The 17,525-nt window shown below is 35.4% G+C and overlaps 1 protein-coding gene across 7 annotated transcripts in view; it reads right to left on the bottom strand.

Annotated features, from left to right (window-relative positions):
• The window catches only part of DCAF6 (DDB1 and CUL4 associated factor 6), a 136,116-nt gene that overhangs the window by 113,092 nt on the left and 5,499 nt on the right, over positions 1–17,525 (bottom strand). For all 7 annotated transcript variants that reach the window (XM_087437618.1, XM_087437604.1, XM_087437586.1 and 4 more), the window contains exon 2: positions 8,803–8,864. In XM_087437618.1, coding sequence (XP_087293744.1) covers positions 8,803–8,864 — 62 coding nt within the window. The remainder of the gene's footprint in view (positions 1–8,802; positions 8,865–17,525) is intronic.

Below are 17,525 nucleotides of genomic sequence, written 5' to 3'. Positions count from 1 at the left end.
CCAAATGGGATTTATCTCTGGAATACAAGAATGCTTTCACACTCAAATATTAATCAATGTAATTCATGATATTAAACTAAAAAATAAAAACCATATGATCATTGCAATAAATGCAGAAAAGACATCTGACAAAATCCAGCAACAATTTCTAATAACAGCTCTCAGCAAAGTAGAAACTTTTTCAGTCTGCTAATGAGCACCTATGAAAAACCCACAGCTACCATCATACTTAATAATGAAGGACTAGATGCTTTCTCTCTAAGACCAGAACAAAACAAGGACGTCTGCTCTCACCACTTGTATTCAAGTGTACTAGAGTACAAGACAGGGCAATAAGGCAAGAAAAAATAAATAAAAGGAGTACAGACAGGAAAAGAAGTAAAACTATCTTTATTCTCATAGGACATGATTGTTTTTGTAGCATGTCCTATAGAATTAAAAAAAAAAAAAGTACTGGAACTAGTAAGTGAGTTTAGGAAGTTTGTGGGATACAGATGAATATGTAAAAATAGATATGACAGGGAATTAAAACCATACTGTGATATCACTAGATATTTATTAGAATGTATAAAATTAAAAAGAATGACCATATCAGATCTGAAGGGAGAAACAGACAACAATACAATAGTAGCAAACTTCAGTATTCCACTTTCAACCATGGATAAACCACACAGAAAATCAACAATGAAACATTAGACTTGAACTACACTTTAGATCATATGGATCTAAGAGACACATGTAGAACATTCCATCCAACAGCAACAAAACAGACGTTCTTCTCAAATGCACACAAAACATTTGCCAAGATAAATCATGTTAGACCACAAAACAAGTACTAGCAAGTTTTAAAAGAATTAAATCATACCAAATATCTTTTCTGACCACCATCGTATGAAACTAGAAATCAATAACAGGAGGAAAACTGGAAATTTCACCAACACGTGGAAATTAAATAACACAATTCTGGACAATCAATGGGTCAAAGAAGAAATCAAAATATCTTGAGACAAGCAAAAATGGAAACAAAACATATGGGATGCAGCAAAAGCAGTTCTAAGTGGCAAGTTTACAGCAATAAACACCTACATTAAGAAAAAGGAAAGATCTCAATAAATAACCCAACTTTACACATCAAGGAACTAGGAAAAGAAAAACAAACTAAGCACAAAATTAGCAGAAGGAAGGAGATAACAAAGATCAAAGCAAAAATAAATGAAATAGAGACTAGAAAACAATAGATAAGGTCAAGGAAACTAAGAGTTGGTTTGTTGAAAAGATAAAATTGACAAATCTTCAGCTAGATTAACCCAAAAAAAAAAAAAGAGAAGACAAAAAAATAAAATTGTAAATGAAAGAGAAGACATTACAACTGATACCACAGAAACACAAAGGATCAGGAGAGAGACTACTATAAGCAATTATACGCCAACAAATTAGACAACCTATAAGAAATGAATAAATTCTTAGAAACATACAACCTACCAAGACTGAACCATGAAAAATTAGAAAATCTGAATAAACCAATGATGAGTATGGAAATTGAATCAGTAATCAAAAACCTCCCAACACAAAAAAAGCCTAGGACCACATGGCTTCACAGGTTTTAAAGTTTACCAAACACACAGAAGAATTAATGCCAATCCTTCTCAAACTCCTCCAAAAAACTGAAGTGGAGGGAACACTCCCAAACTCATTTTCTGAGGTAAGCATTACCCTGACACCAAAGCCAGATAAGGATACTACAAGAAAAGAAAACTACAGGCCAATATTCCTGATGAATATAGATACAGAAATTCTAAACAAACTACTAGCAAATCGTATTCAACAGCACATTAAAAGGATCATACCCCATAATCAAGTGGGATTTACCCCTGGGATGCAGACATGGTTCAATATACACAAATCAAAAAATGTGAGGGCCAGCCCCATGGCTTAGCAGTTAAGTGCGTGCGCTCCAGTACTGGCGGCCGGGGTTCAGATCCCGGGCGCGCACCGATGCACTGCTTCTCCGGCCATGCTGAGGCCACATCCCACATACAGCAACTAGAAGAATGTACAACTATGACATACAACTATCTACTGGGGCTTTGGGGAAAAAAAAAAAGAGGAGGATTGGCAATAGATGTTAGCTCAGAGCCGGTCTTCCTCAGCAAAAAAACAAAACAAACAAAAAAAAAAACGAGGAGGATTAGCACGGATGTAAGCTCAGGGCTGATCTTCCTCAAAAAAAAAAAAATAAGTGATAAACCACATTAATGGAATGAAAAATAAAAATCATATGATCATCTCAATAGAGGTAGAAAAAGCATTTGACAAAATTCAACATCCTTCATGATAAAGATTCTCAACAAATTAGGTATAGAAGGAACATACCTCAACATAATAAAGGCCATATATGACAAGCCCACAGCTAACATCATACTCAACAGTGAAGGCTGAAAGCTTTTCCTCTAAGATTAGGAAGAAGACAAGGGTGCTGACTCGTGTTACTCTAATTCAACACGGAAGTCCTAGCCAGAACATTTAGGCAAAGAAAAGAAATAAAAGGCAACCTAATTGGAAATGAAGAAGTAAAACTGTCTCCGTTTGCAGTTGACATGATCTTATATACAGAAAATCCTGAAGACTCCACCAAAAAACTGTTAGCACTAATAAAACAAATTCAGTAGTTTCAAGATATAAAATCAACACACAAAAATCAGTTGCATTTCTATACACTAACAAACTTTCTGAAAAAGAAATAAACAATCCCATTTATAATAGCATCAAAAACAGTAAAATACTTAGGAATAAATTTAACCAAGGAGGTGAAGTAAATTTAACCAAGGAGGTGAAAGATCTGTACACTGAAATCTATACAACAGTGATAAAAAGACACTGAAGAAGACGCAAATAGATGGAAAGATGTCACATATCCATGTATGAGAAGAGTTAATATTATTAAAATATCCATATTACCCAAAACCATCTACAGATTCAAGGCAATCTTTACCAAAATTCCAATGGCATTTTTCACTGAAATAGAAAAAACAATCCTAAAATTTGTATGGAACCACAAAAGATCTCAAATAGCCAAAGCAATCTCGAGAAAGAAAAATAAAGCTGGAGGCAACATACTTCCTGATTTCAAATTATATTACAAAACTGTGGTAATCAAAACAGTATGGTACCGGCATAGAAACAGATATATAGATCAACGGAACAGAATAGAGTCCAGAAAATAACCCATGCAGGTCAATTAATTTGCAACAAAAGAGCCAAGAATACTCAATGGGGAAAGGATAATCTCTTCAATAAATGGTGTTGGAAAAACTGAATGTTTACATGCAAAAGAAATAAAATGAACTCGAAATGGAATAAGGACTTAAACATAAGGCCTGAAACCATAAAACTCCCAGAAGAAAACATAGTGAAAAGCTCCTTGACCTTGATCTTCGCAATGACTTTGTGGAAATGACACCAAAAGCATAAGCAACAAAAGCAAAAATCAACAAGCAGGACTACATCAAACTCAAAAGCTTCTGTACAACAACAGAAACAACCAATGTTCAGAAACAAACAACCAAAATGAAGAGGCTAACTACAGAATGGGAGAAAATATATGCAAACCATATATTTGATAAGGAGTTAATATCCAAAATACATAAGGAACTCATACAACTCAATAGCAAAAAAAACAAATAATCCAATTAAAAAATGGGTAAAGGATCTGAATAGACATCTTTACAAAGAAGATATACAAATGGCCAAAAAGTACATGAAAAGGTGCTCACCATCACTAACCAGGGAAATGCAAATCAAAACCACAATGGAATATCACCTCACACCTATTAAAATGGCTATTATCAAAAAGATGAGAGATAAGTGCTGGTGAGGATACGGAGGAACCCTTATGCCCTGTTGATGGGAATGTAGATTGGTGCAGCCACTATGGAAAACAGTATGGAGGTTCTTCAGAAAATTAAAAATAGAACCACCATATGATCCAGCAATCCTACTTCTGGGTATATATCTGAAAGAAATGAAATCACTATCTTGAAGAGATACCTGTACCCCCATGTTCACTGCATCATTATTCACAATAGCCAAGACAAGGAAAGAACCTAAGTATCCACTAACGGACAAGTGAATAAATAAAATGTGGTGTGTGTGCGCATATATATATCTGCACAATGGAATATTATTCAGTCACTAAAAAAAAAAAGGAAATTTTGCCATTCGCAACAACCCTGAGGGCCAGATAGAGAATAACAAACACATACAAGTGATATTTCACTTGTATGTGGAATCTGAAAAAGCCCAACTGATAGAAACAGAGAGTAGACTGGTGGTTGTCAGAGGCTGGAGGGTAGGGAAAATGAGATTTTGTTCAAAAAGTACAAATTTCCAGTTATAACAATGAATAAGTTCTGGGGATCTAACATACAGCATGGTGATTACAGTTAACAAGACCGTGTTATATATTTGAAAGATGCTAAAACAGTAAATCTTAAATGTTACCACCACCACCACCATAACAAAGTGGTAACTACACGAGGTGATGGAAATGTTAACTGACCTTATTGTGGTAATCATTTCACAATATATGTGTAACAAATCATCACATTGTACACCTTAAACTCACACAACGTTATATGTGAACTATATTTCCAAAAAGAAGGAAAAAATAGAATAGAAGGAGACTCAAGCAACTAAAACAAGTGGGTTACGTGTATAAGGGAGCAGAAAGGAATAGGGTAGACAGGAACAGGAGCAGGAGCCATATTTCTCAATGTACATTTTTTTATATAATTTATTTTTGTACCATGAGAAGGTATTACCTATTTTAAAAATTAAATGCAAAATAGAAATAAGAACAAAATGTTTCAAAAAATAGTGTGAAAGCAGAAAACATGTTTAAGCTTGTAAGAAAAGTTTACATTCCATTCATCTTTAGAAAAATATTTGAGAATATACTCAGTAAAGCCTGAAAGTAAATTTAAAAATGGGAAGATATAGAATCTACAGCTTGCAAAAACTTGAGAATACCATCAAGGCAATTGCACATTATGGGAGAATCCATTTGAAATTAACACTAGAAAATTCTCCTTTGGGTAGAGAGAAAGATTTGACCTTAGGTTCTTAAATAAAGGTAAAAAATGTAACACACAATTTGACTCTTCAATGAACAATTCCTAAGCACCACATCTGTGCTAGGTACTCCTCTTGACACTAGATGAAGACAATACATTTCTCAAGATATTTTTTTGGTCCAGTGTGCTGGGACAGAGTGGGGCAGGTGTGCAGACTATGGACAAATAAATGTGTTTGTATAATTACAATGTCAGTGATATGATCTGACTATGAAAAAAAAACAAAGATGTGGATCAGGGGTGGAGAGCTCTTGAGGGTGGTCAGGGAAAGCCTCTCTGATAGGTAATGCTTGGAGAAAGCTAAATGAAATCAGGAGGAAGCTAAATGAAATCAGGAGGTAAGCTTCACAGATATGTGGGGGAAGAGAGTTCTAGGTACAAGGCATAAAATATATAAGGCGTACTTAGTGTATTTAAGGAAAAGCAAAAAGATGAGTGTGACTGGAACAAACACGTATCACGGAGAAGTACGGGATGAACCTGGAGAAGGCGGCAAGTACCAAATCACACAGGGTCAGAAGCAACAGGCCTCTGGGTTGACTCTAAGTAAGCTGGAAACTCCCTGGAGACTTTTGAGCAGCTGAGTGTCATGAACAGATGATAGGTTACATAATTTTCTTCATAAATTTTCTTCCTACAGAGTTGAAGAGTTTAACAAAAACTAAGAAAAGTACATACACGTATAAGACTTATTAACATTGTTTACTGAATTTCAACTTTCAAAATACATAGACAAATTACAGAAGGTAACAATCGCTACAGAATAAAGGGTAAACGCAACCAACATTGACAACATAAAAGCATGTACACCTGACAGAGGTGTGAACCAGAAAGAGAAGGTGGTGGAACGAAGGGTGAAAGCATTCAACGTCTCTATCTTACAGAATGGGGACTCAAGGGATACTGTGCACAAGAGAGAAAAACAAAAGGATGTTGACGTATGTTGTTTAAAGTTAAAGTGACCAGTGGAGAGGCTGAGAACAGTAACACAAAAATTCTGAGAAGCCTAAATCTTAGAAAGTGAGAGTCACAAAAATAACTTAAATCCTCCTCTATTACAACAGGAAATCAATAGACAATGTCCAAAGTTAACAATTAAGAAAGACCACTATAAGAATACTATGTAGAGACATGAAAGAAATCACCAAAAGAGCTGAAACAAAAAAAAGATTAAAAGAGGTTGCTTTTGGAGAATAAGAAAGGAATAATGGAGAGTGGGACACATCTATTACTTTTTGTTATAACCCATTTTAACCATGTGCATTTGTTATTTTGATCCCTTTCCCCCCAAAAATGATTTTAAGTTTTAAAATAAATAATATATACCTAAACTGTATTTACAGCATAATTATAATTCTGTAATTGTGGACAAGAAAAAGATAACCATTTAAGACTATAGACACTTTTTCCCTCTTTGCTTAAGTTTTAAATGTTGGGTTCCTTAGAGTAAGGGCCTAGCCCCTCTTTTGACTTTGTAATTTCTTTCCATGTGATCTTCCTAGTTTCATGTTTTCAGTGAACAGCTGTAGCAGTGTTTTCCCAAGTATGATCCATGGATCACCTAGATCAAAATCAGGAAGTGTTTGTTAGAATCAGATTTCCTTGGCCTTAAACTCTAGGTTTGTTTTTCTTTATTTGTTTTAGTATTTCAATTTCTTAAAAAAAAAAAAAAAAAACCTTAAAACTACACTGTTGAGGTAACCTGTAATGAAACAGGGTATCCCAATGTAACAGGAATAATACATCTTTATGAATGTAAATGAATACACTTTGATTTTCAGTAATTGCTACCCCTTACTTGTCCACTGACTCTCAGAGGTATCAAAAACCAGCCTAGCAGATTTAGACCACAGGGCTTGTTTGATAAAGATGTTTCTCAACCCTTCTGCCTTTGTCAACCATATTGCACATCTTACACCCCAGGGGGAAAACAGGAGGAAATAATATAAAAGAGTAACATGACCTGATTTGTATGCATAATCTAGGATCTGTATGTTGCATGAATCAGTGGAATAATCAGGAGACCTAAGTGGAATGAAGGAGACCAAGTGAGAGGATAGTGCAGTAGTCCAGGCAAGAGAAGAAAATAGCTTAAATTAGGTGGTAGCACAGAGATAGAAGTGGATGGCTTCCAGATATATTCTGGAGTAGATAGATAGATTAGATGTGGAAGTTAAAGGAAGAGAGATCAAGGATAACTTAAAACTTTTTAGCTTAAATAGCTGAATGAATGATGGTGCTATTTACTGAGATGTAGAAAGCTGTAGATGTAGGGGTGAAAACCAAGTACTTGTTTTAGCCACTTGAATCCTATATCTATCTTACCATCACTAAAAGTAAGACAATGAAACACTGTGTGCCTTTGTATGCGATTTAATACAAAGCACATAGTATCATCTGTAAATATTCCTGCCCAAAAAGTTGAATCTGAGTCTAACCAAATCTCTAGAAGTAACTTCCATTTACAGGAAATACAAAGAATATAGAAACAAGTTAAATGATATCACAAGAAAACAAACCATTACCTAGAATGTGGGACCTTCTATAGGAAAACTGACTCAGTTTCTGTAACAAGTCAATGGCAGGGACCAAAAAGAAGAAGACTGCTCTAGATTAATAAAAATTTAAGAGGCATAGCAATGAAGGTATGGACTTTGCCTGCATCCTCTTTTGAACAAACTATAAAAAACATTTTTAAACAATGAGGAAAATTTGATTATGAACTGTGTATTAGATGGTATCAAAAATATCATCAATCTTGTTAAATTACATAATGACATTTTGGTTACATAAGAAAATGACCATTGCTTATAGGCTACACATAGGGGTGAAATGATATAATATCTAGGATTTGCTTTAAAATATTTCAGCAAGGGAAAAAAAAAGAAAAATGAAATGGAAAAAGAAAATGTGCCAAAATCTTGATAACTGCTAAATCCAGGTGATGAGTATATGAAAAGCATGTTTGAGATTTTCATAATAAAAATTAAAAAGAAAAGGGCTCCGGTTGGCCCTGTTCAATTTGGGGTGCCTATCAGACATGCAACTGGGAATGTTAACTAGAGAGTTGGACATATGAATCTGGAGTTCTGGGAAGAAGTGGAGAGGTGGAAGTCATATTTTTTTTAGCCATGGAACTGGACAGGGTCACCTAGAGCTGAGAAGAAAAGAAAAGAGGATGAGAGGAACCAGGACAGAGTCTCGGTACATCCAACATTTGAAGGTCAATATGTGGGAGTGAGCTAAGAAGAGAGAGAAGATGCAGTAAGTCAATGACAGAGAAAGAAAACCAAGAGAGTATGGTATTAGCAGAAACCGAGAGAAAAAAATATTTCAGAAAAGAGGTACTCAACCAATGTCTAAAGTTTCTCAGAAGTGACCACTAGATTTGGTGACACGAAGATCACAAGTGACCTTCACAACAGCAGTATCAGTAGAACAAAAGAGATGGAAGCCTTTTGATAACATTAGAAAACCCATTTGTACTTTAAAAAATCTCCCATATACTTTTCTAAATTCAAAATGTATTTTCATGTTTCAATGTAAAACTCTATTCTCCCATTTTATTATAGTTAGTGACAATCTCTTCTGAGAGGATTAGGACATTTCATCAAACATTAGAACACTTAGTATTAAAGTCCTTCATAGTTAAGAATTAATTATTACTTACACAGCCATCATGCACATTCAGGGTTGCTTCAAGTTTTAATCTTTGGATAAATTCTCTTCTGCCTGTTTAAAAAGAAAGAAAGAACTAAATAAATCATACAATTTATTGCTGAGAAAAGGGTAACACTGAAGTTAAGATGCTAGGATCCGGCATGAGATAGATTCAAGCCCTAATTTCAACTCCTCCATTTTTCAACTGAGTGATACTGGGCAAATTAACCTCCTCCTTAGCCCTCGTTATCACCTACCTACCTCATGTGATTATTGTAAGGATTAAGCAATTCAAGGACAAAAAAGGCTTAGCACAGTGTTAGGACCACGGTAAACACTCAATTGTTCCCTTCATTCATCCATCCACTCAACAAATATATTGAGTATTCACCCCATTCCAGGCGATGTTCTAGGAGCTAGGAATATAGTGGTAAAAAAAAAACAAAAACAAAAAACAGGAAAAGATCCCTGCCCTCTAGTGAGGTTACTGAAAGAAAATAAACAATATGTCACTTGGTGAAAGTGCTATATGGAAAAATAAAGCAGAGAAGTGGGAGAGAGGGTTTTCAATCTTAAAGAGGTTGGCAAACAGTATTTTGTAAGATGCCATGTATTTTTAAACACGTGAATTTCAGAAATGTTAAAATATTTTAAAGTCCATTTTACAATGATGAAATGTGGCAACAAAAAAATAAAATCAGCCTAAATATCCATCAATAGCAGAACAGTTATAATACTGCAAAAACAGAATAAGTTCCCTCTTTGAAAAAGAGAAATATGTTTCCTTTTAGGAAATGAATCATCTTTACCAAAGATGAACCAAAAAGCTTCATGTTTATTCAAAAGCTGTAATGAAAGGAAGCTGAAAATATGACAAAGACCGACAATTAGCTAAGTAATCAGGCTGATGAGATCTCAAATAAAATTAAATTTGACTATGCTCTCTGTATACTGTCACAAAGGACAGATTTCTCCATTATGTTTTCTTGCCCTTCAACGTAAAGATCAAAATCTTCTTGAAGCCAAACTGTTTTCTTTCTTTCCCCTTGATTATAACTGTGAAGATGGCTAGGTAAAGGATGAACATATGGGTTAAAGAATCTCTTTTTTTTTTTTTTTGCGTGGGGGGAATGCTCTATGGTTCTTAAATTTATTAGAATAAAACAACCTACAGAAATTCAGTATTTTCATGAACTAGGTTGTACTTTAATATTAACTTTTCAAATCAGATTTTTGCTTTTAGATGCTAACTGTAGTAGACCAATAAAAAATTTTTAAAAATCTTTTCCTCTGTGCCAACAGCAGGCTTGGTAATCCTACTGAGTTATAAACTAAGAGTTAAGAAATAAAATATTCCAATTAACAACATGACAGCAATTAAAATTCATTAGAATACTAAAACAAAAAGTACTAAAAACTTTTTTTTCCAAATTTTTAAAATCTGGGTTTGAAAACACGGCTCTAGCCATTTCTCTCTAGAGAAAATGGTGGTGGGACACGAGACAAAGTTAGTTCTTCTAGCAAGAACTCTTATATATGAAACTTGTACATAAAAACATGCACTGAGACATAACAGTTAAATAGATAGCTCCAGAATGATATTTTTGTACGTGACTTTGGAGATCAAACTGATTGTTTCGTCCACACATCCCATAAAATGTGCTTCTAGAACAAACTAGGGTAAACCTCCTCTACCCTTTTAGTAATTAAATGCACTACATCAAGAAATAGGAGGTGATCGCCACCAGAGAATAAGAACTGTAAGTTAAAAAAATTGACCCCCTCAAATTAAAATAAAAATAAACTCATACCTGTTATCAAGAACTGTGAAGAGTCTGGCCTACCTGCAAGCTAACAAGTCACCTGCCACCATTTCCTGGATGCCGGCAGAAGAGACAAGACTCACAAGTCAGAGGCAAAGGATTTTTCTACTCTAGTAGTATGAGCTTCAGGTTCACATGGGTTCCCTTTGTCCCCCAATTCCCATGGGGCAAGGCAGAGCAGCCTGGGTGAATACTGTACCTGCAGTGGGTTTGAATCTCAGCTGGGGAACACTGAACTGAGGGAACCCAAATCTTGTATCAAGCAAACCTGCCTGAACTTTGTCCCAAAGGGAAACATTATCTTTATTACACAGGACAATAAATAAATCTGCCTTCCGCCCCAGAGAGAGATACTATATCTTTCAAGGCTGTTCCCTATATAAACATCCTCGAAAAGATAGTCCAGAACAAAGTAGCCAGGTGCCTCTGCTCACGAGATATGTAGAAATGCAAATAAGCCATGGAGAACTGTCTCCCAACAATTATACACTTGTTATGGGTGAATTTACCTATCATTGTGGCTTCTTACTCAAGTCTTTCTTGCAAGCTTTCTTGCAAGTCTTTCTATAAGCTGCTGCTTATAATTTCATCTCTACTTTGACATTCTATTCTACATTAATAGACTATAAGCTCCATAGAAAGAGGAACACTCTTTAGTTCACACTCGAATATCCTAAGTGCCTAGAACTGGGCCTAGCACAAAGTAGGCACTCAACATACATTTGCTGAATCAGTGAATAAATGAACGGGATCGTAATAGTCATTCTGCTCTATAACGTGTTTTCACTCAATAATACAGGGTGAACATCTTTCAATGACAATATAGACCATTGCTCATTTTTAATGGCTATGTAACTTATTTATTCACATACCTAACTCCCTTATTAGACCATGGGATGCTTGGGACAAGAAACGTTAGACCTAGGTTTACATATCTAACTTGGAACACACCATACATACGCTGAGCAAAACTTAACCTCTCTCAGAGCTTCAGTTTTATGTTTATAAAAGTTTTATATTTGATGGGAACAATACTGTCAACTTTATAGGTTAATTGTCAGGAGTAAATTAATTAGCATAAGCAAAACTCATAGATGTGCCTAATAAACTGAAGATACTTAAGACTAGTACTCTCCCTATGTATAAGTGGGACTGTTCTAAGATAATATTATCTAAAAAGAGAGAAAATGATTTTAAAAACAACTTCATTAAGGACTTGAGGTAACTCGAGCTGGTTAAGGGAAAAGAATAAGGCTAACGATACCGAGAAGCAGAACTGGAAAAGCACTTGAACAAAATTTTTCACTTTACTTGACTCTATGGTCTCTTTGAGCTACTTCTCTTCAATGCCGAACTTCCCAGTCATCTATATCCGCTGCCTTCTCTAGCTCACTGCCAGCTCTTCCTTTTCCCGCATTGTTCCTTTTGCCCCCTCCTCTCCATTAGTTTTGTTTTCAGAAATCATGGTTATCAGTACATCCAATGATCTCTTTCAAGACACATTTTTTCATGACTTTATAGTATTATTTGTCACAGCTGACTGCTGTCTCCTTGAAATAATCTTCTTCTTTGGTTCTCACGGCATCTTACCAGTAACCAGGAGAACTAAACTCCTCCAAGGACAGACAGAACATAGAACTGTTTCATCTGTGACAGAACACAGGACAAAGAAACGCCATCAAAGTGTGTAAGAACAAAACAGTGAAAATTCAAACAAATGCTTAAAGGCCAATTGTGGGCTAGAGAGACAGTTTAGAATCTCTGGGATCCTCGACACAAGCAGAGTCTGCATTCAGTCAGCAGCTCTTCTCCATGAGCTCCCACCAAGTACTCATAAGTAACACTGAAAACAGGGCAGGAGACTTGAGAGAGCCTCTGTCTGGCAGGACACAGGAATGAACCACCACTCACTTTTCAGGCCCATAACTGTCCCACCTTCCCATGGATCCTCTTTTAGCTTCTTGGAATACTTGGCCAATTGTGTGTTTAAGTCCCTGACAAAGGGTGCCAGCTTGTCCTATAGAACACCCACAACGATAAGACTGGAGACAATGAGGACTGACACAGTACCTTTGTTTTCATGGGTTCAAGCTTGTCCTTCCTACCCCCAATTTACAACCATCTTCCTTTCCCAACTGTCTGTCCTGAGAATGTCAAACCCCAGCATCAGATATGAAGAGAACAACCTTACAAATACAGTTCAAATACCAGTAACCCATCTTTGTGTGAATGTATGTTTGTGTATCTCCTAGTGGTTCTGCTTCTCTGATTGAACCCATTTATGATAAATGCTCTCAGCAAACTAGCAACAGAGGGAAATGTCCTCAATCTGATAAAAAGCGCCTATAAAAAACCTACATCTTATATCATATTTAATGGTGAAAGACTGAAGTCTCTCTACTTAAAATCAGGAACATTACAAGGATGTCCACTCTCACCATTATTATTAAACACAGTACTGGCAGTTTTAGCCAATGCAATAACGCAAGAAAAAAAAGATGTACAGATTGGAAAGGAAGAAATAAAACAGTCCCTATCGGAAGGTGACATCATTTTCCATGTAGAAAATCCCCAAGAATATACCCAAAAAGCACCTAGAACTAATAACTGAGTTCAGCAAGGTCAAAGAACACAAGGTCAACACACACACAAAATTACATTTTTATATACTAACAATTAACATGTGGAAGTTGAACTTAAACGCAATATCATTTATAATTGCTCCAAAATTAAATATTTAGACATATATATAGCAAACCATGGTGAGGATCTGTATTCCAATAATTATAGAATGCTGATGAAAAGAAACCAAAGATCTAAATTAAAGTAATGACATACCAAATTTATGAATCGGAAGACTCAACATACTAAAAATGTCAGTTCTTCCCAAATTGATATATAAGTCCAAAGCAATTCCTATCAAAATCCCAACAAGGTGTTTTGGAGATATGGACAAGCTTATTCTAAAACTCATATAGAAAGGCAGAAGTCCTAGAATAACTAACACAATTTTGAAAAAGAACTAAGGAGAAAAAAATCACTCAACCTGACATTAAAACTTACTATATAGCTACAGTAAACAAGACAGTGTGGTATTTACAGAGGGACAGACACACAGATCAATGAAAGAGAATAGACAACACAGAATTAGATCCATACAAATATGCCCAACTGATTTTTAATACAGGTGCAAAAGCAATTCAATTGAGAAAACACAGCCTTTTCAAGAAATGGGTGCTGGAGATTCATAGGCATAAAAATCAACTTCAAGCTAAACTGCACACCTCACACAAAAATTAACACAAAATGGACCTTCAACTTAAATGTAAAAATGTAAAACTATAAAACTTTAGGGAAAAAGCATAGAAGACAATCTTTAGGATGTGGGGATAGGTTAAGAGTTCTCAGACATGATACCAAAAGCATAATCCATAAAAGGAAAAATTGAGGGGCCAGCCCAGTGGCATAGTTGTTAAGTTCATCAGCTCCACTTTGGCGGCCCAGGGTTCACAGGTTGGAATCCTGGGCAGGGACCTCTGTACTGCTCATCAAGACATGCTGTAGCAGCATCCCATACACAAAACAGAGGAAGATGGGCACAGATGTTAGCTCAGGCCTAATCTTCCTCAGCAAAAAGAGGAGGATTGGCAGCAGATGTTAGCTCAGGGCCAATCTTCCTCAAAAAAAAAAAAAAAAAGGAAAAATTGATAAATTGGACTTCACCAAAGTTAAAAACCTTTACTCTGTAAAAGACCCTCTGAAGAGAATGAAAAGATAAGCTATAGATTGGGAGAAAATATTTGCAAACTGCATATCTGACAAAAGACTAGTACCTAAACTATATAAATAAGTCTCAATACTCAACAGTAAAAAAAAATTATAATAATCCAAATAGAAAATGAGCAAAAGACATGAAGAGACATTTCACTGAAAATACAAAGATGGCAAATAAGCACATGAAAGATGCTCAACATTAGCCATTAGGGAAATGTAAATTAAAACCATGAGATATCACTATATACTTATCAGAAGGGCTAAAATAAAAAACAGTGATAACACCAAATGTTGGTGATTCAAAGAAACTGGATTAGTCACACATGGCTGATGGGAAGAGTAAGGTAGTTTCTTACAAAACTAAACAATGTGCTTACCATACAGCCCAGTAACTGCAATTCTTGGACATATCCGAGAGAGATGAAAACTTACGTTCATACAAAAACCTATATGTGAATGTTTACAACAGTTTTATACCTAATAGTCAAAAACTAGAAATAATCTAAATATTTGTCACCAGGTGAATGGTTAAATAGTCATACACCCATATCATGAAATACAAATCAACAATAAAAAGGAATAAACTATTGATATACACAACAACTTGGATGGATCTTAAGGGAATTATGCTGAGGGTAAAAAGCCAATCTCAAAAGGTTACATGCTGTTATTTATGTTACAGACATGTTATTTATATAACATTCTTGAAATGACAAAATTATAGAGATGGAGAACAGATCAGTGGTTGCCAGTAGTTAGCAGTAGGGAGGGAAGGTGTAGCTGTGGCTATAAGAGGGTATCATAAAGAATCGTGATGGCACTGTTCTGTATCTTAAATGTGGTAGTAACCACATTAACCAATTAAAATTAACATTAATCTATTAAAAGTAATTAAAATTAATCTGTTAAAACTGCCTGGAATTAAATACACACACACATACACACACACACAAATGAGTGCATGTAAAACTGGGGAAATCTCGATAAAGTTCATAGATTTACCTATGTCAGTTTCCTGGTTGTGATATTATACTTGTACAAGATGTTACCGCTGGGGGAAGTGCTTGAGGCGTATATAAGATCTCCTTGTATTATTTCTTATAACTGCATATGAATCTACAATTATCTCAAAAAAAAACCTTCCCACAAAGCAAACTCCAAAGATGGCTTCAATGATGAAACATATCAAACGTTTAAGGAAAAGATCATTTCAATTCTACACAAACCCTTCAGAGAAAGAGAAGACATTCAACTTATTTACGAGGCCAGCATTATCCTGATACCCAAAAACAGGCAAAAACATAATAAGGAAATTATAGGCTAATATCCTTTATGAACACAGACATAAAATTCTTACCAAAATTGAAGCCAGTAATATATAAAAGATAATTTATCATAAGCAAGTAGGATTTAGCCCAGGAATTGAAATGTTGGCTCAACATTCAAAAATCAATCAATATGTAAATATACCATATTAACAGAATCAATGAAAGGAAATCATATAATCAACTCAATAAATGCAGGAAAAAACCTTAACAAAATTCAACAGCTAGTCATGATAAACATTCTCAGCAATCTAAGAATAGAAGGGAATTTCTTCAATCGGATAAAGGGCATCTACAAAAATCCTTAGCCAACAACAAATTTTTTCGTGTGTGTGTGAGGAAGATCAGCCCTGAGCTAACATCCGATACCAATCCTCCTCTTTTTTGCTGAGAAAGATTGGCCCTGAGCTAACATCCGTGCCCATCTTCCTCTACTTTATATGGGATGCCACCACAGCATGGCTTGTCAAGTGGTGCATCGGTGCGCAGCCAGGATCCAAACCTGCGGACCCCAGGCTGCCAAAGCAGAGTGCACATGCACTTAACTGCTGTGCCACCAGGCCAGCCCCCCTAGCCAACAACAAATTTAATGGTGAAAGACAGGAATGTTTCCTGTCTAAGATAAGGAATGAGGCAAGAATATCCACTCTCACTACTTCCATTCAAGATTCCACTAGAGTCCTGACCAGTGCAACAAAGCAAGAAAAAGGAAAAGAAAAGAATATAGGTGAAAAACGAAGAAATAAAACTATGCAGTGACATAATCATCTACATAAACTCCCCAAAAATCTGCAAAAAAAATTTTTATAAGAACTAATGAGTAGGTTTACAAAAGTTGCAGGATGTAAGGACAATAAAAAAAAAAAATCAATTGTATTTCTATATACCCATGATGAACAATTTCATATTGAAATTAAAAAAAAAAATACCATCTAAAATAGTATTAAAAACATTAAATATAGGGCCGGCCCCGTGGCTTAGCGGTTAAGTGCGCGTGCTCCGCTGCTGGCAGTCGGGGTTCAGATCCCGGGCGCACACCAACTCACCGCTTGTTTCGCCATGCTGAGGCCGCGTCCCACATACAGCAACTAGAAGGATGTGCAGCTATGACATACAACTATCTACTGGGGCTTTAGGGGAAAAAAAGAAAAGACTCATTCAAAAAAAAAAAACATTAAATATATAGGGATAAATATAACAAAATATGTTTAAGATTTGTACACTGAAAAATATAAAACGTTGCTGAGAGAAATGAAAGAATACTTAAATAAATGGAGAGAAAAACCACCATCATAGATTGAAAGATTCAATACTATAAAGACTACAGTTCTCCCTGAAATAATGTATAGCTTCAACACAATACCAATCAAAACCCCAGCAGTCTTTTTAGCAGAAATTAACAAGCTGATTCTAAAATTTATATGGAAATGGAAAGAACCCAGAATAGCCAAAATAATTTTGGAAAAAAGAATCAAGTTCAAAATATCACACTAGCTGATTTCAATACCAACTATAAAGACACAAAGTACTGGCATAAAGGTAGACACCTAGATCAATGGAACATGTTAGAGAAACTGACTTATATATATGGTAAACTGATTTTCAACAAAGGGGAAAGGATCATCTTCTCACAAATGATGCTATATCAAGTGCACATTCACATACAAAGAAATGAAACTTGACCCTTACCTCACAGCATACATAAATATTAACTCAAAATTGTTCACAGACCTAAATGTAAGAGTTAAAAACAGAAAACTTCTTGAAAAAAGGATAGTAGAAAACTTTATGACCTTGGATTGGGTAATGAT

The sequence above is a fragment of the Ceratotherium simum genome, chromosome 2 (assembly GCF_057802395.1).
Source record: "Ceratotherium simum simum isolate JZ-2026a chromosome 2, ASM5780239v1, whole genome shotgun sequence".
NCBI lineage: Eukaryota > Metazoa > Chordata > Mammalia > Perissodactyla > Rhinocerotidae > Ceratotherium > Ceratotherium simum.
Note: the sequence above shows the minus strand (reverse complement) of the source record. Positions and strands in the feature narration are given on the sequence as shown.